The sequence below is a fragment of the Hoplias malabaricus genome, chromosome 1 (assembly GCF_029633855.1).
Source record: "Hoplias malabaricus isolate fHopMal1 chromosome 1, fHopMal1.hap1, whole genome shotgun sequence".
NCBI classification, from domain to species: domain Eukaryota; kingdom Metazoa; phylum Chordata; class Actinopteri; order Characiformes; family Erythrinidae; genus Hoplias; species Hoplias malabaricus.
This window is the reverse complement of record NC_089800.1, coordinates 26,595,260-26,622,859: the sequence shown is the minus strand read 5'-3', so window position 1 is coordinate 26,622,859 and position 27,600 is coordinate 26,595,260. Positions and strand designations below refer to the sequence as shown.

The following is a 27,600-nucleotide window of genomic DNA, read 5'->3' as shown; positions in this document are numbered from 1 at the left end:
ACAGGGTACCCAGTCCCTCATAGGGCATCACACACTTGTGAACAATTCCAAACAGTCCATCCACCTACCGACATGTAGAGAACACACCAAACTCCTCACAAATGATGACCTGAGCTGAGGATTGAACCCAGGACCCCGGGCCCCTGGAAGAGAAACGCTACAATCAAAGGTATGGTCAGGTTGCTGGGGATAAAACATTTTTTAGAAATGGTTGAAAACCCACTCCTCCTCAAATCTGCTCCATTTCTTCACCAAAAGTACAAACCACTCTTTTCTTTTTAAACCCAAGGGAGCTACATGTTTATACATCCCCTGCAAGTAAAAATGGAATACCAGAGAGAGAAAGAGCCACTGTTAATTACTGGGACACTCGAGTGGATAGGGGATGTTATATTGCAGCTTGGTTCCACAGGCAAAGCAGCCTGGCAGCATGGGATTTCATGAAATAGGCCAGATGTGTATGCCAGAATTTTTTAGTCTAATTCCCCTATCCCATCATTCATTTAGTGTCCTGTCACACACCATTCCCATAATTCTAAAGCTTTAAATACAGTCCTCAGATGGTTAGGCTGCATGCATGTCAAGGAGTATGAAAAATAGGAGCTTTTTTCAAATCTTTTTTTTGGATCTTCTATGCATACAATATATTACACAAGAATTACAATAAAAGGTGACTGAAAAGTAAAAATATATTACGATTTTCTGTTGTACTTCAAGAAACCCACATCAACTTTATATTTAATTCAAAATTAATGCATTAGCAGTAAACTTAAAAGAATAAAAATCAGTATCATAGCATAAATAAGCCAGAAACATTTTTTCCCACAGCATTAGCAATCTTGTTTACTGCCGTTTTTGCATGAGATGCATCTCCAACGGCACTCATTCAAGCTGTGAAGTGGCATTATGAAAGAACCTTCACTTACATAGAGATCTATGTGCTGTTTTAATGGCAAGTTCTAACCTCTGAGGGTCCCCACCATGACAGAATACATAGCAAAGCAGTGGTGTGAGATTTCTCCTTGGAAAATTCCAACCAGTCCACAAGACATTTTGGAATTTGTTTTATCTCGCTGCACATTTCCATTCAAACCGAGTCAATGTATTTGTGGCTTGTTACTTCACACCAGGTGTATACCAAGGGAATTCAATGGAACTCCAAACCTCAGGATTTGTGCTTCACCTCACAGTGCCATGTTTTCAGAACGTACAAAACACAGGTTTAGAACCAGCCACAGGACGAATGACAATTAACGGCTGTTTTTCCTTATTTTGGAGCAAATATGTTTAATTGTTTACATTGTAGAAAGGACATGTTTTGGCACCTTTGTTTTTTAGAATGTAAATTTAAATGCAACCTGTTTAACATCAATATATTTAGATTAGTTCCATATTTTTGGCCTTTATTTACAGACTCTTCAGTTCTAAAGTGAGGGTGGCTGCTTGCTGTGGTCAATAGTTTACACACATTACTCATGCTGCACATTGCACTCCATTCCGAAGTAGAAGGCAGAAAGGCGGATGGCTCATGGAGTGTTTTCTAGCCCAGAAATAGCTATGTTAGGCTCTCAGACTAACATAGCGAGAGATGACCAACTGGATCTGAATGCCCAGAAGATGAAGGGAATATATTATTCAGAGGAGTGACACAAACAGAATTCAGAGCAGTAATGAGGAAATTGAATCCATTTTACTTCGTAGCTTCTTTCTTGCTTGAAAAAATTAGGGTCTTTTTATTTACTTATTGGCACTTTGAGGAAAACGTTTAATTGGATTTTCCTAAATGACGTTCAGGACTGCAGTAAGACAATTATTGTCCCTCTGTTACAAGGGCTGTGCTATATTTATGCAGCAATTAACAGGTGATGGGATCGTTTTGATGGTTGATATTCCCAGCACATGATCGCTAGTGCTGTTGCTGAAGCTAGTGTTGACGTCAGGCATACGCAGGAGCAGCGGTCTGCCTATGAGTCTTCTGCAGCCACTTTTTACAGCTCACCCCCTCCACTCCTGAGCTCATTCACAGAAATTCACACTCCGCCAGCATGAGCTTGGCAGCGCTAACACTTCCCTCCGGCAGCTTGCTACACTGTGGTGTGGGTAAGAGGAATTCTGTTCCTTTCAGGGCATTTGTTTGGATGGTGCTAAAACAAAGCAGCTTTACTGGAACATTTCTCGCTTCTTCTTGGATTCTGAAGGCATTCATTCATTTGATTTGTGCTTTTATATTGTTGGTTTATTTTATTTCTTGAAAAGCACTTGCTTCTTTTGGTTTGTAATTGGCTTTTATTTTGTCATTTCAGCTGGTGGTCTTAGAAAAAGAAAAAGAAATTTGTGGTTTTCAGAATATGTTTTAAATATCCATCTGCTACATGTTAAGTTAGAGGTGCTTTTTTCCACTGTTTAGTTCAAGCTCCTCTGATGTGCTGAGCATTTATTATAGATGTGAATGTGTTTTTGCTGAAGAATGTTGGGTCTGAAGAGATTATGAGACAGTGTTGCTATGTACATGAACATAGCGCATGAAGAAGGTAATTTCAAGAAAACCTCTAGCTCTCCTGGTGTGTTCTGCTTGTGTTGGACTGCCTGTGTTATGCAAAGGTGTCGAAGTCTTGAAAGAGATTTGTTCTCAGTTTCATGATGTATTTCCATAGTCGTACTGTGTGATAATCCCTGGACTGTTTGTGTGATACAATGAAAGCTTCTATATATATTGAGATACAATTAAATAATCTGGTAATATTTTGGAAGAGACTACTCGGTTTAGACTGAACATGATTGGACAGTAATATCTCCAATAACTTTTTTTTAATGGAAGTTAGACAATGCTGTATTTGCTGTTATTTTAGATAATTTCTATTCATCCATTTTTGACACAATATAAAGGGCGACTGGCATTTTTATTTGTGTAACCAAAAAAAAAAAAAAGAAAAGGGTACACAAAAAAAAAAAAAAAACAAACAAGAAAAAACTATTCATCCAATTGTGATGAGATATTCTCAGTAGTTCTCTACTCAACAAGAGGTTAACAGGTGTCATATACTCTCTCCTCAGCAAATGGAACAGCAGGCAGTCAACTGTCCACCCCTCGGTCAGGAAAGTCCCCAAGCCCCTCTCCCACCAGCCCTGCCAGCCTTAGGAGACGACGGGTGAGACCTTTTTCCATTCTTGTTTTTCTTTTTCTAACATTTCAACTAATATATAGATATGATTACTATCTGGAAAAAATCCTAATAAATAAGTAAAGAAAAACAAACAAAGAGCAAGCCTTCCAAGAGAAAGAGGTACATGGGTCTGGAGAAAATATAAAGAGCAGTGAACAATTACTACTCAAATTTGGGCTAAACCTTTCTGGCCAATTGTTAAAAAAAAATAAATAAACAAGAAAATAATGGGATAACGGACACATCGAGGATAACATGTAAAGACTAAAGGAATGCAGGACAAGTACAAAACGATACAAGACATTATTAGTCACACAGCAAAGTCAACTGTTGTTTAAAAAATGTGTTTCAGGTTTATTTCTCTCAGTGAAGATGCACTCACCGTTATTTGATGCTTTGTTTAAATGTTATCCCAGTGCACCACATGTGGAAAAAATAACTCCCCTCATATTCTGAACGTTTCCTAGCAACCAGAGAGGAGCCTGTAGTCTGGACTTCTGTGTCTGATTTCAGTCCAGAAGGTTGTGGAAGATTTTAGCAACCCTAAATTCTTTCTTCACACGAAACTATTTTGGCTGATAATTGATAATATTACATAAGTGTCAGGTACTGTCACTTCCACACAGCTTTTGGCTTCTGGGGTTGTGGGTTCATTCTGCATCTCAGGTCAATGTTTGAGGAGTCTAGTGTGTTCTCTCAGTATATGCTTGGGTTTCCTCCAGACGATTACCAAAGATGAATGAATGCATGTATGTATGAATGAAAGAAAACTTACCTGCACATCATTAATATTATTGTTAACAGTAACTCAACACGAAAAAACCTGGATTCACTTGGGACTTTACAACATTGTATACCGCCATATAACGATAATCTTATTTGTATGAAGCCTTTTGGAAACCCAGACCTGTTTGTGAGTAATGGCAAGATAACCTGGTATCAGGCCTAAAGATAAATCTACTACTAAAATGTTATAACTTGAGGAGACTTTGTTACATCGTAATTCATAGTTATTTTACATGCACTAAGGGAGCCCCCATCCACTGGTGGCACTGTTTCACTCCATACACTCAAAGCCTGTGTTATTCACTTAAAGAAGAGCTACAAAAACAACAGAGTTCTTTTAAATTGAGGTTAGTTTTGGTGTTAGGTTTAATATTTGGATTAGGCAGAATTTTAAGGTTGATATTCATGTTTAATTCATACACACTTATGAATCCTGGGAATGCTCTTTTAGTACAAATATGTATGTGTACACTTAGATACCACTCTGCTACAAGAACTGCAATCCACACATGCCAGTTAGCAAAGACTGATACAAAGACTGATTTTAATATTTCTTATGAGATTTCTTGGATTGTGGGAAGGGGAAAAGCTTTGGAGCTATGGAAATGTATCCCATATGATCAAATCTCAGTGAATTAAAGAAGCTATGGTATTAGAAAGGCTTGTTCAACTACACTTTAGTATAATACTCTGTGATTTTTTTCCTGAGTGAAGAAAAGTTGAACTGTTTTAACTAGAAATTAGACTTTTTCTCAGTAATTAACATGGACTATGGTCTTTGCCTCAATATTGTTCACAGAACTCTCTAGTGTTGTGCTCCTTTTTGAACAAGTCAAACACAGTTTTGGCAAATTCAGGTCAAACTCCACTGCATTTGCTGAAGCCTGTGAGAGAGAACAGTCTCAGTTTAGGAAAATGCAGGTCACCCAGATAGAAGAATTCAGTGTTGAGTAACCGGTGCATATGGTGATGTATTTAAATATTAGATTAATAAATACTTTTAATTGTAAACATAACTGGTGCAAATTTATAGTATATCCACTGATCAGATAACAAACATTTAATGACTTTCTTGCTTCTACTCATTGCCTATTTGATCAGCTTCACCGATGATATAGCTGCACTTTGTAGTTAGGGCTGTCGCGTTGAAAGAATTTCCAGTGCGGTGTTTTTACAGGGTTCATATGCGTTATTATTGCCTCAAATTACGTAATTCATTCTGATTCTATTGCTACACTCACAAGTGTTGCATGGAACTGGCCTGAACTGTTCCTTTTGAGGCTTTTCCATGACACTGTGTTTGTGGAGGCAGTCAGGCTTCGACATCTGGATTATAGGTAGCTAGATGAGATCTCAAATTTCGGATTTCCCTGTTTCACAGCAGCCTTTCTAGCACTGATTTTGCACATTGCTGTGTTTCTGTTGCCTGGCTTTCCCATTACATTTGGTTGAAATCTGAAATGCTTCTAAACTGTCGAAGTTGCATTTGGTTTTGTGACTAGGTTTGCTGCCATTGTGTCCATTTTGTAAAACGAAGACTGACACTCAGCGGTTCAGCTGTAGTTCAGATGCTAACAGTTGGGAAAACATACACACACACACACACACACACACTAAGAAATACCATGCAGTGAAATGTAAAACATGTATACACTGCGGTAGTGACGGTTCCCGCCATTCCTTGCGGTTGGCTGGTTAATAGCGTGGTATTAATATATTGTGGTTATTGCGACATCCCCATTTGTAGTCCTCTACTATGTATATTATAAGAACTCTGCAAACAGCTACACTGCTTTGTCTGATCCACTCGTACCAGTGCCACACTAATTCCACCACCACCTCTGTGGTGCTGGGAATGCCTGCTCTGTGATGGTCGTGTGGGGGTCCTGACCATTTAAGGACAGAGTGAAAGTCACTAACAAAGTATGCAGAGCAATAGGTGGACTGCAGTCTGTAAGTGTAGAACTATGAAGTGCACCTATATGAGCATTGGGGAACTTAAGTTTCAGGCTCAGCTGCTCCCAAATATCCTGTTGTATTTCTTGGTTTTCTATGGAGATTATTCGAACTGTGTGTGCACAGCTTAACGGCAGTGGGTGCAGCTTACAGTGAACAGCTGAATTAACTGCTTTCAAAGAGTGTCCAAGATGCCCGTATTAAAGAGATCTTCTGTATTACAGGTAACAGGAAATGCCTATACATGGTAAGCGCTGAAAGCAGGAAACTTCACCTCAACCTGCTCTCGTGCTGAATTATTCTTAGCATGTCTAGGCCAAGGTGTTTCCATGGAAACTGCTGGTATTTTATCTTGCTTTTTTTTTTACTCTATATGAAGAGGCCATCCTGTGGCCAGGGGATGAAATATAGAGCAACAGAAAGAGTGGAGAACAGCAGAATGCCAGTGGTCTGCTACGATTTTTGCATGAGAAATTATTTCAAATGTTTAAAAGGCAGAGCGTATTAAATGTTATATAAAGAGAAGTGGCTTTTTTGTAGTCTTCCAGCTTCTGTGCTTTGAAATACGAGAATTCCTTTTGAACCAAAAAACCATCTAAAAAAATAATAATAATAATAATAAAAATGTGTGAGTGACAGGGTGAGTGTGTGGTGGTTAGAGTGTGATGGACTGGTTTCTGAATAGGCTCTGGACCTCATCAGAAATTCAATGTATTGAATGTGTGAAAACTAGTAATTTTTCTCTCCCTCTGTTGCTGGCAGAGCTCTCAGCACAGTGGCTCATCTCTGTCTCTGGCCTCCACTAAAGTCTGCAGCTCTATGGATGAGGGGGATGGCCCTGGCAGTGAAGGTAAGGAGACTTCACCCTCATTTTTAGCTCATATGTACTTACTATCATATGTGTCTTACAATGCTAGACAGCTACATAGATCTGCATATGCATGGACACTTTGTAACAGTTGAATTGTATTGTCCTATAGCTGAGGTGGTTGAAGAGGGCCCTCAGGTTCCTGTTTCCATAACTGACCGGTACAAGGTGGGGAGAATGATTGGAGATGGAAACTTCGCAGTGGTGAGGGAGTGTGTGGAGAAATCCACCGGTCGAGAGTACGCCCTCAAGATCATCAACAAGGGCAAATGCAGAGGGAAGGTAAGAGCATAATTGGAGTTCTGTGGGTTAAAGCAACAATAGGTTGTTTTTTTCTCTTAAAATGACAGCTTCAAAATCCATGTTGCTTCAACTACTTGTAATAGGGAAAACATGGCTTATGTCATTGCTACTCCAGGCTCTGCACTGCAGAAACTGCACTATGTAACATTTGGAGGAGGGTAGGAAGCATTTTGTCACAAAAAACAAATAAAATAAAATAAAATAATTAATTAATTAAAGTAAGTATTGGTGTTGGATGATTAGTTCTGGATCACAAACACCACTCCATCTCATTGCAAATGTACTGTGCTCTACTATTCCACAGTTCAAATAACCATTCAAATAATCACTCTCCCTGCTGCAGTCAGAACTGTTTTTGGCAGATGTAGGAATATATCCAAACTATTCACAATGTCATGTGTTCTGAGCAGGAGCATATGATCCAGAATGAGGTGTCCATTTTGAGGAGAGTGAAACACCCCAACATTGTCCTGCTGATTGAGGAGATGGACACTTACAATGAGCTCTACCTGGTCATGGAGCTGGTGAAGGTAACGCACCAGACATTTAAAACGCTGTCAGTTAGGGCTGGGCAATTAATCAAAAACAAATCAAAATCGACATTTAGAACTTCTAATTGAGATAATCTTGTTTATATCGATTATTTTTATTCTGTAATTTCCCCACTGTGTGTTCAGGTACTGTCCCTTTAAAACCACGCTACCACGCTGTAATCACGTGATTCTACCCCTGTCTGCTACATGGAAGCAACCTAAACACAGAGGCAAAGCAACTCAAGTGGCTCGTACCAAAGAAAAACACAGTGTCTGTGGTTTGGACGCGCTGTGTTTGACTATAATTAAGATAACACTGAACAAAAAGAAGTCAAATGCAAACGCTGAGCAAAAAACAAGGGGATTAAGCTCCCAGCAACATTGGAAAAATATCCCAACTTTAATACTGGATTATATTTATAATCGTTCATTAATCGTAAACAAAGAGGTTCAAATGTAAAATTAATCGTGATATTGATTTACGCTCATATCGCCCAGCACTACTGTCAGTGTTTTTTTTTTTTTTTTTAGATTAAGGTTTCATATTAACCCTTAAAATGAAACACAATCAAATTAACCCTTAATAAACCCTTAATTAACGTGCTTGATTTTTCTTTTCTAAATTATTAACTACTATGTAATAAGCTTTAAAAGCTTAATAATAAAAGCTTTCCATGTTCAGCATTAGCATGTCTGTTGTCATGTACTCAGTTTTTTTTTTTTTTTTGGGGGGTGCTCCAATATGTGTTTACACACAGGGAGGTGACCTCTTCGATGCCATTACATCCACCAATAAATACACAGAAAGGGACGCCAGTGGCATGCTGTACAATCTGGCCAGCGCCATTAAATACCTCCACAGTCTGAACATTGTACACCGCGACATCAAGCCAGAGAATCTACTGGTGAGTGTTTCACACACACATCTAAACAAACATTGGTGAAATGTTTCTCAAGCCTATGTTTGGAGTATCACCGCCCTGATACAGCAGAGAAAACACAGCAACATGCAGGAAACTGGTTCAAGGCATAGAAACAATGTGAAAATAAATTTCTTACAAAATAGGGTAGTCATAAAGAGACTTTTCTATTCATGTGGTTGAATAAGTGTTTGGTAACAGAAATGTATTGCAGTGAGACAACGTCCTGAATCACAAACTCCCACAGAGAGAGAGAGAGAGAGAGAGAGAGAGAGGTTGCTAATTTCTGAATTAAATTGCTTTACATGGTGAGAGAATTATCTACATACACATGTTATATAATACTAATGAGGCTAATAAGGCAGTGACAGTGAGGAAACAAATGCATAACTATATTCAGGATGAAATGGTTATAGATAACCAAAGATAAATGAATGAATTACTTATTTCAATGCAGCTACCATGACTAATAGACTGATTAATAACATACCGATTAATAATAAGACTGATTGATACCTCTTTGGTGGACTGGCACCCAATGATTCAAGGTAGGTTTCCGGACCCACCGTTATACTGCTCTTCTTCCTGTAGTTACAGAAAATAAATGAATGAATGGGGTAATTCAATGAAAGAATGAATGATTAAATGATAATATGCTATTTACTGGCCAGGTTGGTTAAACAAATGACCCCTGAGGCCATTGACTGACTGCATTAGCAGAGAAATAAACGTTAGTCTCTATTTGCAGTCTCAGCAGCCTCCTACAAGCATCATATTTGGAGAAGATTATGTAAACCCACTCCTGCAGCATCTACAGCACCTGGAACTCAGAACAGACTCCGATCAATCGTTTGCTGCCATGCTCAAATAATCATACATTGTCGGCCTCTATTCACACTGTTCTTCAGTGGTCAGGACCCCAACAGGACCCCGCAGAGCAGGTATGGTTTAGGCAGTGGGTCATTCTCAGCACTGCAGTGACACTGATGTGGTGCCTCCAAGTCAGTGTCACTGCATCGCTTACAATAATTCACCACCTAAATCTGTGGTGGTCTTGTGGGGGTCCTGAGCTTAGAAGAATAGGTGAGACTAGCAAAGTATGCAGTGCAACAGATGGACTACAGGGTAAATTTGGAAAAAAAGCAGTAAATTTAATGTTTTAGCTGAACAGTGTATCTAGAATTTTGCTGTGTGTGTGTGCATTGAAGGTGTACGAGCACCAGGATGGCAGTAAGTCTCTGAAGCTGGGGGATTTTGGCCTGGCCACGGTGGTGGACGGCCCTCTGTACACAGTGTGCGGCACCCCGACGTACGTGGCCCCGGAAATCATTGCAGAGACAGGGTGAGTCACACACTCCTCTGGGTCTTACATAACAGAAACACTCACTCTTCACACTGAAGGAGCAAGAGAAACAATGAACACACCAGAGAGAGAGAGAGAGAGAGGTTTTAACCCTCTCATAACATTACATTGTTTATATCAGCTTCATTTACAGATTATGAATTTATCGAATTTCTTAACTTTATATCTTTATTTGAATTCTGTATTATACAGGAGAATTAATAAGGGATGGCTAACGAACTTTTAGGGGTGGTATACCCCCCCTAAAACAGGTCTAATGATGCCATATATACACCCCACACACATTATATACTATGTCTTTCTACTTGACCATTGTTACATATTAAATAGTCTTTAATTGTATCGGTCAATAAGGTCTTTGAGCCCCTTTGCTGCTGTGACAGGCTCTACTCTTCTAGAAATGCTTTACACTATGAACCTGCATAAATATATTAGTCAGGTCAGTGGTAATTAGTGGAAATGCACTAGAAAATTTGTCTCTATGTAGATACATAGTTAATGTGCAATGCCCCTTCTTCATAAACTTAAAAAAAATGAAAATACACAATCAAATCTCAGCAAACCATGGCTGTTAAAATGATTTATTGAATGGTGATTCTCTCTTTGACAGATATGGCCTGAAGGTTGATATCTGGGCAGCTGGGGTCATTACGTACATTCTCCTCTGCGGTTTCCCTCCGTTCCGTGGGTATGTGGTTTGAGAACTGTATAAATCCATTAAGATTGATGTTTAAAACTTGACAGCATTTCCTACTCTTGCCTCGGAGACCCATTTCCAAGGCTCTCCTCTAAATGCATCTTCAGGCAAGGACAATGGATTTCCTGTCCGCTAAAGTGTACGTGAATATGTTCTGCTCTCACAGTTGAACTTTGCTGTCAGGCGGTGCCCTCTGGTGGCCACTCTCATTCATAGCTGACTGGCTACACTTCACTCTATAGCTCCCATTACTCTGGGCTAGGGTTCTCAAAGCTGAGAATACAGTTAGAGGCTGATTCCAGATCAGATCACTTTGGATTTGTATCAGTTTGTGAAAATGATCACTTGAGTTAATGGACATTCTTAAATAGGGACTTTTATAGGGACAGATTAATATTTTCCTTAAATTTATTGCATATGAATTTAAGGTGGCTTAGGACTATTCCTTTTCATGCGTTCATTATTACAATGAGAATATAATGAATAATCCATTGCTACAAGCCTCATGATGTGTGTGTGTGTGTGTGTGTTCAGGAGCACTGAGGATCAAGAGGCACTGTTTGACCAGATTCTCATGGGTCAGCTAGATTTCCCCCTTCCATACTGGGACAATGTCTCAGACTCTGCAAAGGTACGTGTTGTGTGTGTAAACAGGAGACATTAATACACTACACTAGAAAAGTACATCTTGAAATACTGACGATATGTGTCTCACTCTCTACAGGAGCTCATAACCTGTATGTTACAAGTGGAGGTCAACCAGAGGTACACGGCTCTGCAGGTTTTGGACCACCCATGGGTCAATGTAAGCTGTTTTAAATCGCATGTTTCAGAATTCAGAAATCGTCCATTGGCTTTAAACCCGAGTTAGGTTTAGGACCGCACAGTGTATTATTTATTGCTGATTATTATTATACTGATATTGCATGCCCTGAGAGCTGCTATATGGGAGTGCATGTTAAATCCAGAGTATCTGTAGATGTTTTATTGAATCAAGGGTACTCGCTAATATTAAAAGGAACACCAGGTAAGATTTGATATTTTTGCTCCTCGGCTCCCCCTACAGTCATAGAGCGTAATTCATTTTTACAGCACTGTCCTGAATTCAAGAGGGAGGGACAGTGAGATGGGGTTGGGGCTCCCTACCTTCTTCCACAAGTGACATAGTGCAGTTTACCTTCAAACCCTCCACAGTTCTAGGCGTCACAGAGTTTTCGTAGCTGCCTACTGCAGATGAAGGGGCAGCCGTGGCTTGGTGGTAAGGGGACTGGGTGTGTAACAGGAAAGTTGCTGATTCAATCCTCAGTGCCATTGAGCAAGGCACCTAACCCCCAACTGCTCTCCATGGCTAGGGCTGCCCACCGCTCTGTGCATGTGTGCTCACTGCCCCCTAGTGTCCACTAGTGTGTGTAAATGTGTGTTTCGCTACACAGATTGGGTTAAATGTGGAGAACAACTTCCTCTGTGTGCAACATAGTGGGCAATAAAGTACAGCACGATTGTGAGTGTGTTCACTGCCACAGATGGGGTTAAATGCACAGGTTACATTTTGTTGTACGCTTGTACAATGATTATAAAGCATTCCACTTTCACTTTTTCACTTTCACAAGCTCATTTTCAATACGTATTTACTAATAAATAGTAAACACTGTTTCTCTTTCCTTCAGGACGATGGCATGTTGGAGAATGAGCACCAGCTGTCCGTGGCTGGAAAGATCAAGAAGCACTTTAACACAGGCCCTAAACTGAGCAGCACAGCAGCTGGCGTCTCTGTTATAACAGTAAGTATTCACACTACATCTTAGAATGTATCCTTTATCCCTCTTTATTTATTGTCCTACCAGTATGACATTTTAACAGGGGTTTAGCACTTTTCAGAGTACAGGGAAATGTGACTTCCCATCGATTTGGGCTCTCAAATGTATGATTCCAGCCCTTAGACAGCTTAATTTTTTAGAAGACAAAGGAAAACACCAAATCACTACAGAAGTGTGGCCTGGATGAAGCCCAGCTCCACATGTCCGTTAGATCCATCCATGACCAGGAATTCAAGAAAGTATACCTGACCTCGCTTACTTTGGATGGGCAGAATGTCCATTACCATCCCCCCAGACACTGATCAATGATGGAGTCTTGTTAACTAATTTAACAGAATTGGCCATTAGTGTCCTCCTCTGAGGGTGTTAAGCTATATGTGGCTTTATTTGTCTCAAAGGAGGCACAGAGAAAGCATCCCAGCTTGGTAGATTCATGTGACGAAGAGAGTGGCTGGAGTACCGAGAAAATGAAGTCAATATGATATTTAAGGCATATACAGTGGCAAGAAAAAGTATGTGAACCTTTTGGAATTTCAGGGTTTTCTGCATGAATTTGTCATAAAATGTGATTTGATCCTTATCATAATTAAGGGTATTGTCAAATATAATGTGTCTAAAATAATAACACAAAAAAATCAGATCATTCAGGTCTTCATTGAGAACAACCATAAAAACCTTGTAGTGCTAGTGGATAAAGTATGTGAACCCTTGGGTTAATGACCTCAAAAAAGCTCATTGCAGTCAGGTATTAACACACCTGGGGTTTTGTTAAGAGAATGGAGTTTGGAGGTGTGGACTAGAGCTACTTTGACTGATAAGATCCAACATTTTGAGTTTGCTCTGCACATGGAGGTTATGTATATGAGAGCCATGCCTCGCCAAAAAGAGCTTTCAGAAGATCTACTATCAAAAATTGTTCGTTTATATAAAGTTGGAAAGGGTTACAAAGTGACATCAAAGACTTTTGAAGTTCACCAGTCTACAGTAAGGTGAACGATCTACAAATGGAGACAATTTGTGACTGTGGCTACTCTGCCAACAAGTGGGAACACAGTCAAAATGACCCAAAGAGCACAATGGAGACTCTTCAATGACCCAGAGTGACAGCCAAGGCTTTGAAGGTGTCAATGGTATAGACTAACATCTGTGTTCATGAGTCTACAGTTCGTAAAACCTTGAACAAGCAGGGTATCTATGGCAGGACACTACAAAGGAAGCCAATGCTTACTAACAGAACATTGCTGCACACCTGAACTTTGCAAAAGACCACAGACATTTCACAACGATGCTGGCAAATTGTTTCATGGACAGATGAAACTAAGACTGAACTATTTGGAATGAACACACAGCACTACATCTGTCGTAAAAAAAGGCACTGCACATCACCATGAAAATATTATCCAAACCGTAAAGTATGGTGGAGGGAACATCGTGATTTGGACCTGAGAGGAAGAGGAATTCCCAAGTGTGTCAAAAAACTCTACAGGGTAATGTGAGAACAGTAGAGTGTCTGTGCATCAGCTGAAGTCCACTGCAGAAAGTTAGAGCCCAGTTCTCAACCCTATAGAGATGCTATGGATTCACCTGAAGAGAGCTATATATATGAGGCATCCAAGGAAAATGATAGGGATAAAGAATGAGCTAAAATTCCTCCTGAACAATGTACAGGTTTGATCCACAGATACAGGAAGCTTCTGGTTGAGGTTATTGCTGCAAGGGTGGCATAATCCCAGGGGTTCACTTACTCTTTTCAATACTCCTTTGAATGTTGAATGAGTGTGTTTAATAAAGACCTGCAATATCATATTTGTCTTTGGGTTATAATTTTATCACATTATTTATTTATATATACACAGTGTGGGCCATTTATATGAATATACCTTAATAAAATGGGAATGGTTAATAATATTAACTTCCTGTTTGTGGCACATTAATATATGGGAGGGGGGAAACTTTTCAAGATGGTGACCATGGCGGCCATTTTGAAGTCAGCCATTTTGGATCCAACTTTTGTTTTTTCAATGGGAAGAGGGTCATGTGACACATCAGACTTGTTGGGAATTTCACAAGAAAAGCAATGGTGTGCTTGGTTTTAACGTAACTATATTCTTTCATGAGTTATTTACAAGTTTCTGACCACTTATAAAATGTGTTCAAAGTGCTGCCTATTATATTGGATTGTCAATGCAACCCTCTTCTCCCACTCTTCACATACTGATAGCAACACCGCAGGAGAAATGCTAGCACAGGCTTCCAGTATTCGTAGTTTTAGGTGGACCACATTTTATAAGTGGTCTTAAACTTGTAAATAACTCATGAAAGAATAAAGTTATGTTAAAACCAAGCACACCATTGTTTTTCTTGTGAAATTCCCAATAAATTTGTTGTCACATGACCCTCTTCCCACTGTAAAAAACAAAAGTTGGATCCAAAATGGCCGACTTCAAAATGGCCACCGTGGTCACCACCCATTTTGAAAAGTTTTCCCCCTCCCATATTGTAATGTGCCACAAACAGGAAGTTAATATCACCAACCATTCCCATTTTATTAATGTGTATCCATATAAATGGCCCACCCTGTGTGTGTGTGTGTGTGTGTATGTATATATATATATATATATATATATATATATATGTCAATACCCTTGGTTGGATGAAGATCAGATCACATTTTATAACAAATTCATGCAGAAAACCATGCAATTCCAGAAGGTTCACATACTTTTTTTCTTGGCACAGTATAGGAAAACATAATTGTAATACAGGAATGTTGTCCATTTATCATGCAGCTTTACTTGTGTTTGTCCATCTTTACCAGAATACCCTCCATCCAGGAAATAAGCAGACAGATGTGGATCTTGACTGCATCCTGTGTTGTTTTTGATTCACCACTGTGCCATCCTGCAGCCCAGACCATCAAACCCCCTCATCTCTCTCTCTCACACACACACACACACACACAAACTCTCTCTCTCTCTCCCTCTCTCTCTCTCTCTCTCTCTCTCTCTCTCTGAGACTTCCATTCCTGTGTGCTGTTGCTCTGTTCTTCCTCTAAAGCCTCTGGCCTCTGCTCTGTTCATTCGCGCTTCTCTTGCTGTCTCCAGTGTCGACTGTCAGCACTGTTGTCAGGGAATTAACAGCCAGTCTGCTGATATCTTCTCTTTACATGCTGTCATTGATTATCTTGTTATTCTTTCACTCCTTTCCCTTTTTATACCTCAGTTTGACATCTACATAGAGGGGCTGTATGCATAGCGCATATGCAGCACTGACACACCGACATAATTATTACACTTTATGTAATTTTTAAAACGTTTTTTCATTATTTATTTCTCATTTTGAGTTCTGCTTTTTCGTTTTATTTGAGTCGTGTACTGATTTCAGTTTCATTCATGCTCATAATTATGTTTATGCTTTGGCTTTAAACAAAATATATTTTGTTTTTCGCACAGGCAACAAAGACCAACGTTAAATAGCCATATGTAGGAATGCAAAATGATACAGGAAAGTTATCGCCATCTGCAGATATTTGCTTTAGAATACATAAATACGTAAATAAATACATTTATTTAGTGATAAAATATACATCGGTCTAATAATATCTCCAACAGATATCTATGTTGCATTGCTTTAAAAGTCATATTACTGTAGAATTATATATGATTATTCTCTGCATTGCGTTACAAATCCAGGTGGATGTAGTCCCACCCACGCACCTGCCCTGATCTGCATAGGTCTATGGAGAATCCTTAGCCATTTGTTTTTGTATTTTTATTTTTTTTTCTTGTATTAATCTTAGAATCAATAGAATCACTATGATTGTGTTTATTAATTCATAATGAGGCTGTGTTAGACTGGTCGGAGCCACTTCAGAAAAAAAATTGACCGGTATTGCACTCGTTTCTCTCTGCTCAGCCGGACGAGGGGTTTATCATCAAGCGATCAGGGTCTTTGGACTACTCCGCGCATCCAGGGATGTTTTGGATAAGGTATGCACCCACACAGCTTTGGAGTGCCCCACCTGCAGTGTGTCCATGGCAACGTGCTGGCAGTCTCCATCACCACCCTCACCCCCACCCCCCCACCCCCTGTCTTCTCTTCCTTTTTCACTTGGTCTAGAGGGATGCACATACTGCTTTCTGAGCCACATCTCTGCTCAGTTCATGCACTGCATTGGTTTAGTGGCTGTTAAATCACTTGATTTTGGCTCTTTCACCACTCTGCTGTGAGTCTGTGTGTTTTCTGGCTGGACTGGACACTGTGTGTATGTGAAGCAAGGGAATGTAATGCAGAACACATTACATTTTGGGTCGATCTTCTCGTGCTTGGTATGTTCACATTGCTTTTATCTGCCAGAGCTTGGTCAAAGTGTGTTTTTTGGCTTTGTGTACATGTGTAATTGCTTGATCTGTGTTCTTCACACAGCTTTTTTAAAGTACTGCAAAGGTTGTCTCAGTAACAGCAAGCTCCCACAGTTTTCTCCACATTTTAACACCTCCACATTCCTCTTTGCGTGATTGAGGTCAATCCATGTATTCAAGTCACATTACTCCTGTCTAGTTCCTTTCTTTCAGTGGGTGGTTGACAGAATATGCAGCAATTTGAATGAATTGGAGCACAGCCACACACTTGAACCCACATTTCACTGAAGATACAAAAGCTGCACCACATAGAATGTTCCAATTTCACCTGCATAATAGCTGAAAACATAAAAAGGTATATAAGTTTAATGTGGTCTAATGCTAGGGTTGCTATGGGATAGGACAGAATCTTTATTCAAATAGTCATGAAAGTGTAAGAAAGCAAAGAGTTTGCCATGCAAATCAGCTTCTTACTAAAGGTTTTCAGACTCATACTGTAGGATTGTGTGTCTGAAAATTATAAGACTGATTGTATGTACTGGCTGAATTTCAGTCCCCTCCGGAGGGCAGTGTAGAGCCTGCATGTTCTGTTTTGGTCTGAGACACTGTTTAGTCCAAAGAAGAAATTAAAGAAAGACTACTGCAGGCAGATGAAGGCTACTACATACTGGACAAGTAGTTCATCTGCAGAGGATTTCTGGCTCTGTAGCAGATATAAACACTATTAGATTACATATTATTGTAAAAAATTGTGGTCAAATGCGCTTACATTTTATGGGAAGCCCTGAAGGGTAAGATGAAGAAAAAAAAATTATTACTAAGGTTCTGTTGTTAGCCTGTATAACACACCAAATGCAGTTGAAAAAAAGTATTTGTAGCATCACTTGAACATTTTTTGTCTTAGTCTGTTTATTTTATTATTATTATTATTATTATTATTTAGCTAGTGAGTTAAGCCAGAATGGCTAGCATGTTATATGGAACACGGTGGCACAGCAGATAGTGTCGCAGTCACACAACTCCAGATTGTGGGTTCAAGTCCCACTCCAAGTGACTATCTGTGAAGAGTTTTGTGTTTTCCCTGTGTCCATGTGGGTTTCCTCTGGTTGCTCTGGTTTCCTCTCATGGTCCAGAAACAAACGTTGGTAGTAGGATTGTTAACTCAAAAAATAGTGTCCGTAGGTGTGTGTGTGAGTGTGTGTCAGCCTGTGAAGGACTGGTTGTGTGTATTCCTGCCTTGCGCCCAATGATTCCTGTTAGGCTCTGGACCCACCACGACCCTGAACTAGATAAGAGGTTTTAGACAGTGAATGAATGAACAGTTTGTCTCTTCTGTGGCTGTATATATATAATAAATGACAGCTGAACAGTTAATCTTACCTGTGTTGGTATGGTAACAAGAGTTATCCGAAACAGCTGCAAGGTCTAGTCAGTGGTTATGGATAAGAAGAGCAGAGGAGTCTTGGGGAAATTCACTGTAGAGATACTGTTATGGTTGTTGGCAATGAAGCATGTAAAGATCACATGGAACTGGTGGCACTGAACATGCATTCATGCCAGTGGGGCTGGGTACAGCTTTAGTCACCAGAGTCCAGTGTGCATTTACGGTTGTTGATGGTTAATGGTAAGGTAGGACTGTAAAGCTGGATTGGAGGGGTGTGGGTCTGGGACTCCAGACTGTTGAGGCTTCTGAAGGTGTTGTGGGCGTAATTCAGCAAAACACTGATGAGTGAAGGTGCCTACCTGGTGACCTCTGTGAAGAGCTGGGTAAACTCTGTCATGTATTTCCATCTTACCCTTTAATTTAAACAATGCTACAGCACTTATATCTAATATCATAGTAAATCATTACAAAATCAATACCATAAATAAACGACTATAAAATTACCACTGAAATCACAGAGGACTTAATTCCCATGTACATGCTGTATGTTTCTTTGCCCAGACCACCGCTCTTGATAAGGAGAGGCAGGTTTTCAGACGAAGACGCCACCAGGATGTGAAGTCCGGTGCAGCTGCCCGTGCTACAAAGGGAGTTTTCCTGACCAACCCATTGGCCGGCGCTGCGGCCCCCAGCCTGTCCCCTGCAGAGTTCACCTCAGAATCTGAGGATTACTCCCCCAGCTCCGCTGAGACTGTGCGCTCACCCACCTCTCCGTTCTAACTCCCCACAGGCCTGAAAACATGGATTTATGGAGTTGATGGATGGATGAAAGTAACTGGACTGGTAAAATATAAACTGAGTGCTCTTCAGAGCTCTGCACACTTGCATGTTTTTGACTCATTCTGTTTATAGGAGAAAAGCACATCCAGAACGATCTGACTTCCTCAGTTTTGAGGTCCGGAGTTTTTCTGGGATGTATTCGTAATGATTGACATTATCTCTAAAGACTATAGTTCAACTAAGATAAAAAATAATAATAATAATAATAAAAAATAGGAAAAATAAGGTCCTCAACAATAAAGAACTCTCACAGGATTTTAAATACTGTTTTTAACCCTAAGCACAGCACTAATAACTTAGCTGAGGTTAGAAGCAAAGCTTAGGTCAGGTTCAGATGTACACTATTAGCCAAAAGTTTGCAGATATCTGCTCGTCAAATGTGCATTCTTAAATCAAACGAATCAATGGGAATTTGCCCTGTTTTGAAGATTTGATAGCATTTAGCCCCATAAGCATTTAGAGTATTTCTAAATCACGAACCCCATTCCAAATTATCCCAAAGGTATCAGATTGAGCTCCAACAATCCTGAGAGTGCTGTTTTACTGCTCCACAGCCCAATGGAGGCCACCGAGCAAGGAGATCTTAGGCTCTTGCGCTGTTCACACTTATTAGAAGAGGTGTCTACAAGCTTTGGCATATAGTGTGTAGGAAAAAAAAACTTGACAGTGTGGTCAAGGTTTTAAAACGATGTTTCCCCAAAATTAAGCCCAGTAGGAAAGCAGCCCCAGATTAAGACTAATGCCACTGTTAGTGCGAAGGCAAAGGCCCATCCAGTTGTAGGTCTAATACTGTTTCTCCATTACTTTCTTGCCCTCTCATCACTTTGATAAGAAGCACAAGCCCTAGAACATATTCCACACAATTAATAATTTTCATGGTGATTTCAAATAGGATATTCCTTCTGATTCCGAAAACCCGACTGATCTTCCACTGAAGGGGAGGACTCTTGTGTATCGTTTTGTAAAAAAAGATGACGTTTCTACATTTAGAGTATTCTGTTTTTATATTTCTTTGCACATTTAACTTATAGATTTACGCACCTGCAATCTGATTTTTTTTTAAACATTACTGGTCTTCTCTGGGCTCTAGAATGTTCTACCAACCTGTGATACGTAGTACAGAATATATACCTTATATATCAGGCACGTGGTTTAGGTATCGGTTCAATAACTTTAACTCTTTAATAAAAGTGAGTCTTTTTTAAATGACAGGTGCTGTTTTAACTCTGTTAGGAATTGAAGTGTATATGAAATTGTTGATCACTTCAAGTTTGCTGCTATAAATGTTCTGGTATAAATGAAACTGGTAGACACAATAAGGGTATTACACTGTTTCAGAGTTTGATATCATGAATCATGTCTCGTTCTTTGAATTAGCCAACACATTCAAAAGATGAATACTTGTGCCCCAGAAAATCTGGAGGACAGTTCTTGATTGCATGACCACTTTTGACTGTGAATGTGCCAGAGATTTTCAACCCTGGAAGATGAATGTTAACGACAATTAATCTGCTCTGATTTTCTGAACAGTCGTCCTAAAGGTGATTTCCTGCATCTGAATGTATCTTGTCATTTGCAACAGTCTTTCATATAGGGGGCATAAAACCAACAGATCAGAGGTAAAGAAAAGCACACAAATTGTTCAGAATGAATCGATAATACATTAATTTTCACTTTATTTGGACAGATAAAGCATCACCTCGCTACTGAATGTAACACACACTTTTCTGAAAGAGCAATGTCAAAATCCATATAAACACTCAATGGCACTGTATTTTCTACCTAATCTTAATAATGACAAAATGCCCAAAAGTGTTCCTTTGAGTTTCTTAAAGGGCCCATATGACTAAAAACTACACATTTCTTTATCAGGTTTCAAATGTTATTGGGCAAGGTTTGAAACCATACACTCCTCAGTCCATATATGAAATCTGCAAAATCTGTTTTCCGTTAACCTGTTTTGTGAGATCAAAAAAAGGCCACATTTACATACACTTCTTCAACCAACTGCAGTTCAGCCCTGCCCATCCATGTTGCAGTTATAAGGATGTGTTAGTTTTTGGGGTTTTTTAAAGGACAGCCAATCATAACTGAAGTCATTTACATATGTCCTTAGGAGCACCATAATCAACACAGCTTGTTTCTGAGGGATAATGTATGAAAGCTCTGAAGGTCAAGGTGAATTAAAAAAAATGAATGTATGTTCTTGTACATTATAAATAATTAAGAACAGCTGAACAATTTGTCTCTCCTTTGGTTCTATGACGGGCAGTTTGCTTGTGTTTCAGATGTAGGCACTGTATTGACATGGACTGCTCCCTTGAGGTCAAAACTGGTATGGCATGCTAATTCTTAAAACCTAGCTCCTAAAAAGGAAATTATCCTCTTTTAATCTGGGTATGAGGAAAAGTAATTTAGTTATTTATTTTTTTTAACATCTGAAAACTGGAAGAGTACATGCCCCTTTTGTTAACCCTAAGGCACACCTCACTAGTAGGAAAAAAAATAATTTGTAAAACAATATGCTTTTGATGGCTAAAATTGTACAAGAGGTGCTAGACATGTTTCAGACGGTTTTTGGTCTGTATAACAGGCAGGAAAAAAAAGGAATATGGAACTTAGTCTCAGGAACATACATTAAACTTTTTTATTCACCTTGACCTTCAGGGCTTCCATAATAACGAGAGCGCAGGCATGTCACTTTAATTACTCTTTTTGGTACCTGGCCACACACATGTTATAAGTGGCTGTTTAGGACTAATTTCCATATAGAAAAATATATGGGCCCTTTTAATGCATAATGTTTGACGTTTAAAGGGTTTATTCCTAAGGCTAAACTCTTCTCATGTACATTAATGTTCACTTTGTCTTGAAAACCTTTTTTACTGGTGTTAATTTAATTTTCAGTTACCTTAAAGGTGCACTATCCAATATTTTAAACATTACTATAGCAGCAAACGACATATATCAGTGTGAACATATGGTGCATTAAAGGCGTCCCGAGCAAAGAAAGAAGCAACGCATCCATTTTGCCTCTTGTGGGGAGGGGGGTCGAGGCTGAAGGGAAGGTCGTGGCTGAGTAAGTAGTGTTTGTTTGAATCTGAGATTCTGGTGCTCAAGTGTGACCTCTGGTTGTGAAATGTTGGCTAGTGCACCTTTAACCATAATGTTTGTGGGAACAATTGTTAATGTGGTGATTTCACTAATTTTGGAATGTATTTATTTATTTAGTTATTTATTTTGTAAAACATTTGATGTAATCAATATTATTTAGCTCTGGATATTTAGACTCAAATTGACGCAAAAAGATGGAATGTCAAGAAAATATTTAGAATCTACCTACCTTCCTCTGTAAATTATGTCTATAACATTTCCATAACTGAAGACACAATGTAAAGATTTAATAGCATTTGTTGCTACAGTGTGTACCCACCATTCTGTTTGGTTTAAAGTGGCTTTTAGCATGGAAAGGCTTCTGAGAAATTGACATCAGCCCAGAGTTGAGTCAACCAGTGACCAGTGAGCACAAAAATGGACAATAGGGACAAACTTAACGCAACAGCATGCCTCATGCTTTTTTCTTTAAGGACTAGAGAGAAACCACTTTTATGTGCTGTGTGACTGTCTTAGACAAACCCCAATGTGACAAACCCCTGTGTGAACAATAAGAGCGGGTTAAGTTTGTTTTTATTGTTTTGAAGATAAGACACTGACCATAGTGTATGCCATCTCATTATTTAATACTGTTGTTTGAAAAATAATAAGATCATATGCAAAGTCCAGTGAACAGATGTTAAAACTGGTTAGTGATGTTTCTATAGCTGTATGAATGGCTCTCTGTTGTCTTTATTTTATTTTATTTTTTGAATATGTAGTGACACACAGCTTTTCTCCTGACCATCCAAAGGGAGTAGCTTTGCTTCCAAGTAGCATTCATTAAACAGGCCAACTTTGGACCCTGGAATAAATGGTTTCCTCAAAAATGTCTTTTTAAATGTATTTTTTAAAAATGAGTATCGATTTTGAGAGTAAGGAACCACATGTCATCTAGATGATGTAATGTATAAAAGTCAAATGTTTGTTATAAAAGTAGGATACCTCTGGATATATGGATTACAAAGATGGCAATGGATTTTTGGCCAAAATGTGCCACATCTGCAGTTCTCTTATGGCCCACATTTGGCTTTTAATAATGGCATTGGCTCAGGGTGAGCTGGCCAATGGTCTACCTTATATGGGCCAGATGTCAGGTGTGTTGTGGACAAAATCTGTGCCAAAATCTGTGACAGTTGACCCATGTCCAGCCCACACAACACTCTCCAGTTGTTGGGCCATGAGTGCCAGAACTGATATGGATCCAAATGTGTCTGCTATTTGGGTAGGTTCTTTATATATATTATATTGTTATGTTATTATTATTATTATTAGCCAGCCATTTTGTAGCATAAAACCCCAAATATGGACTATACATTCTCTATAAACACCATCCATTTTGTAGACAGTAGTCAGAATTTTATTATTATAAACTATTAAAATAATTTAACATTTTTTTATATTGTAACTAATAAATCTGTCCATTCATTTTTAGTTAATAATGTGCTCATAAATTGCATATTCTGTGTCAGTGAGGTTAAGACAGCACAAATCCATCACTTCACATTAGCTTTAGACTAAAAAAAATGTCCGGGTGGAATTTCACAAACGTCCGGGATTTTGTTTTTCCAGAGTTTACATAGAACTTCGAGAAGCGTTTCGTTCACAAACTAGTCCCGCCCTCCCCTACTCCGATTGGTTCACTTGAGTGAGAAGGGGGCATGGTGAAGTAGCCTACAATCTTCTGATTGGACGGTCTGACTGTAGAGCTACCGTTATTGGTCGATAACCTTCTCTGTAAACATTTAATTGGTCAGTCTGCACGTCAGTAGTCCTTGTTTACGTCAGGCAAAGCTCATGTACCTACCCTCATCTGGAGCAGCTATGCCGAAACGTAAATCTAAGTTCTCAGATGAATTAAAAAAGAAATTTCCATGTTTTGTGTAGCAAATAAAGGTGTAAAAGACCTAAAAGCACACATGGGTTCAGCTAAGCATACATACAACGGTAGCGAGTGGCGTGACCTCAGATCTCAGATCTGGTCACCCTAATCTAGCATGAAGTTAAACCTGGATGCCTATTTGAATTTGTCCTTCCATTTTAAATAGTACATGTTACATTCCCTGGAACTGAATATTCTAAAAGGAAGTCCACCTAATTTAGTCATTTAAGCACCACCAGCAAATGTAATTGTTTCATCACATTTTATTATAAACAAATCAATCTCACAATGATCAATACTGATTGATAAGAGAAGGGACTTAATCAAACAAAAAACATAATAAAAGTAATCGTCTGTAAAAATGGCAGATACAGTGGGATCATTAGACAAATGTAAACAAATATAATGATCGGCAAAAAATAAAAACATTACACCACATAACCATTCGACAAATACAATTCAATGATTACAAAATAAAAGCACTTGCTGATCCTCAGCTGAACTCAAAGTGTCTGTGATTAAGATTGTTGTACCAAATCTTAATTATGCTTGTAACAAAAGTGTTAAACACACAATCAACCCCACTGCACGCACAGCTACTGCAGAACAAACTGATTTTCCACAAATGACAAATAATAATGGCAAAATATGCTAATATACCTTCAATGTGATAGCGTTGATATTTGTATGGAAACATGGTGATATCTGGTTCCAGGTTCCTTCTGTAAATATTTCAATTTAATTAATGGATGTACTGTATTGCTTATCATCACAGGTTTATTCTCATTTATGTTATTGGCAGAGAGGATCTGGCCGGTAGGATTGAACTGGTGTGTGGACTTGTGAAACAGTTTCCTCAGTGTAATTCCAGTACTTAAGCAGAAGATTTTAAATGGCAATGAAGGAACAAAATGCTTTTAGACCCTGAATGATCCAGTTTGTTCTCAATAAAGCAGGCCCCTCCAAATGGGGCCATCCATGTGTACAAAAGATTCCATCTCTATTTCATCTTCAAACCCAGTCAGATGACTGAACAAGGGCTTGAACCCTGGAACCCTGGAAAATGATGATGCTATGGTGATCTCAATCTTTTAATGCATGTATGATTTGTTCAATTTTTAATTTGTAGATCGTATCTCAGCATTGAATCCTGTACCAAATGGTATGTCACTTCAGGGATATTTTAGAATTTATGGACCTTGTTTGGCTGACTAGGATGTATTCTTTGCACAGACAACACATCATTTTTTGCAAGCCACTCATCTGCCTTACAACAAATGGGATTCAACAGTAATGTGTCTTTTTTTACATTTGTTTGGGCTGAGACATCTTCAAAATATGGTTTTGACAACAGAGAGAAAAACATGTAGATATGTTTGAATTCATAGCCTGTAAAACTTAGTTAGCTAGCCAAATTAGCCATTTCAATAAGCCCTGTTCTTGTACTTTAACAATTTTTCTAGCACATGAAGGCACCTGACCACACTTTTGTGAAGGCTGTTACAAGTCTTTCACATATTAATCAGGGAATAAAAATCATGGAATCTTTTTGTCAAAACTGAGATTTATTTTGACCGTCATGCATCTGAAACCTAAAGTTGGCAGAAAAGCCCTATTTAGCTTTAAATAATGTTAACATACAATTTAAATTTATCTTAATTGTTTTTCAACATGAGACAACTTGAAAGCTAACAACCTTGTCACCCTTTGATTACATCACAACAGTGTGCTCAGAGTGCTCTGCCATTCATTCTACCCATGTACTCCCAAATTAAATCAGGCTAATTATTAGCTGGATACATTTCAGTCACTCCAGTTCTCCACCAAACTACAGTGCACTACATACATGTGAGTTTAATAAAAAGGGATTAAGCAGAAAATATGTGTCCACTCACTGTAACTTTCACAGTTATAACTCTCAGGGTTAACTGTAGCGGGCTGGTATAGATACAATTCCAGATCTGAAAGTAGTCCCCAGTCCAGACCTGAATATTGGTGCAATCTTGAAATTATTTAGCTTTATATGTTTTAGTTCCCATGAATTATGCACTGATCTGATGTAAACTGTCCACTTTATAGTCAATGTTGTGGTAATCAACACAAATTGTGAATGTATTACAACCCCAATTTACATTCAACATTAGCAGATGTTCCACCCAAACTTTACCAAGACCATGGTACAGGAGGCTCAAAACTGCTGCCATAAAACAAGTGCAACTTCTAGACTAAAGGGTAAGCATTGTGAAGGTGCAAAGCAGGCCAATATTCTATTCTGACCTATATATTTTTTTTATATATCATATTAGATAAGGGCCTTTCATTACATTCTTGATCCCTGCATGGACAGATCTGATTAAATGTGAGTGGCAATAAATAAATAAATAAATAAAGTTTTACATTTCATAACATTTTTAAAATCAAAACAAGTTTACAGTGAAATCACTAAGAGAAATGGCTTACAGTACATTTCACGGGAAACACGGGGGTAATTTTTTTCACAACACATTCAAAAGGGTTTAATCAAATCATGAAACACTTGTAGACGGACAGTTTCCTTGCGTTATAAAGAAAGACCCTCACAGACATCATGGGTTTAAAGAACATTTTAGAGACTTTTCTTTGTAAGCTTACTTTTATTATTATTATTATTTTTTTTAAATCAAGGAATATATTTTAATGTTATCAATATTTACATAACCAGTATTTACCCTGAAAATAATTCTCCAGAAGGTGATATTATGCTGCTAGCATGTACAAATGTACATCATAGAAACACCTAGCTTTATTTTCCCCTGTGCAGAAATTCTCACAGTTTTAAAATAATGGGACTGGGCTGATTTGCTTCAGCTTATTTTTGGAGAAAACTTAAATAAAAACCACTCATGTAAAAGGTTTCTGGGCCTTGGTTTATTTCAGGAGTAGGCTAATCACTATTTCAGGAGTAGGCTAATCCTGTCTTTAATACAGCATTGTTCGCTATATTAGCATAGTGTCTTAATACAGTACTGTAGATGCCTGGTGGAAGCCAGAGCACAATATATATAGACACTTGGACCTCAGGGAAACACTGTGAAATGCAGACATCCCTCCATTTTGTTTCTTCTTGTATATGTTCAGCTTACAGGTGTTGCTGGTAATTCAGTTAGCTCCAGAGTTAGCGTCTGTAGCTCAGAAGACCTGTCGTCTACAGAGCACACTCAGTACCTGTTCTGATGCTCGTAATGCCAGCGGTTGAAGTCAATGTTGAATGCTACAATGCTACCAGATGCCATTCCTGTGATCAAAGTCCTGGAACACAGAGAGAAGAGAGTGTTTGGACAGATTTTTCACATTCTATTCCGCGGAAGATTTTCTGCAGGTAAAAACCACAGTGGAACATGACTGCAAATGTGATCTCTGGACATGTGCCTTTTTTTGATCCATCAGATCAGATTTGTCACCAGATGTGAGGTAACTACTTAAAATTGCTTAAGTAGAAGTGCTTTATTACAAAAGTAAGGGAATTTTATATTCCTGAGTATTTTTAATGTCTAATAAATGTTCATTCACATTAAAGACACTGGTCAGTTAAAC

The 27,600-nt window shown here is 38.8% G+C and overlaps 2 protein-coding genes across 3 annotated transcripts in view; one reads left to right on the top strand and one right to left on the bottom strand.

Moving 5' to 3' along the window:
- LOC136686810 (serine/threonine-protein kinase DCLK1-like) overlaps positions 1-23,200 on the top strand; it is a 48,237-nt gene extending 25,037 nt beyond the window's left edge. Inside the window, exons 6-17 of one of the 2 annotated variants that reach the window (XM_066660820.1) lie at positions 3,055-3,149; positions 6,669-6,756; positions 6,887-7,056; positions 7,488-7,607; positions 8,369-8,515; positions 9,739-9,872; positions 10,504-10,581; positions 11,125-11,221; positions 11,315-11,395; positions 12,258-12,371; positions 16,323-16,396; positions 18,714-18,903. In XM_066660820.1, coding sequence (XP_066516917.1) covers positions 3,055-3,149; positions 6,669-6,756; positions 6,887-7,056; positions 7,488-7,607; positions 8,369-8,515; positions 9,739-9,872; positions 10,504-10,581; positions 11,125-11,221; positions 11,315-11,395; positions 12,258-12,371; positions 16,323-16,396; positions 18,714-18,771 — 1,256 coding nt within the window. In that variant the 3' untranslated portion in view covers positions 18,772-18,903. Of the gene's footprint in view, positions 1-3,054; positions 3,150-6,668; positions 6,757-6,886; positions 7,057-7,487; positions 7,608-8,368; positions 8,516-9,738; positions 9,873-10,503; positions 10,582-11,124; positions 11,222-11,314; positions 11,396-12,257; positions 12,372-16,322; positions 16,397-18,713 lie in introns of both variants that reach the window. The other variant, XM_066660812.1, reaches the window with a different exon arrangement.
- A 485-nt stretch (positions 23,201-23,685) lies between these two features.
- Positions 23,686-27,600, bottom strand: part of nbeab (neurobeachin b) — a 342,438-nt gene continuing 338,523 nt past the window's right edge. The window contains exon 57 of the mRNA XM_066660786.1: positions 23,686-27,315. Within this exon, the coding sequence (XP_066516883.1) occupies positions 27,225-27,315 (91 nt within the window). The 3' untranslated portion in view covers positions 23,686-27,224. The remainder of the gene's footprint in view (positions 27,316-27,600) is intronic.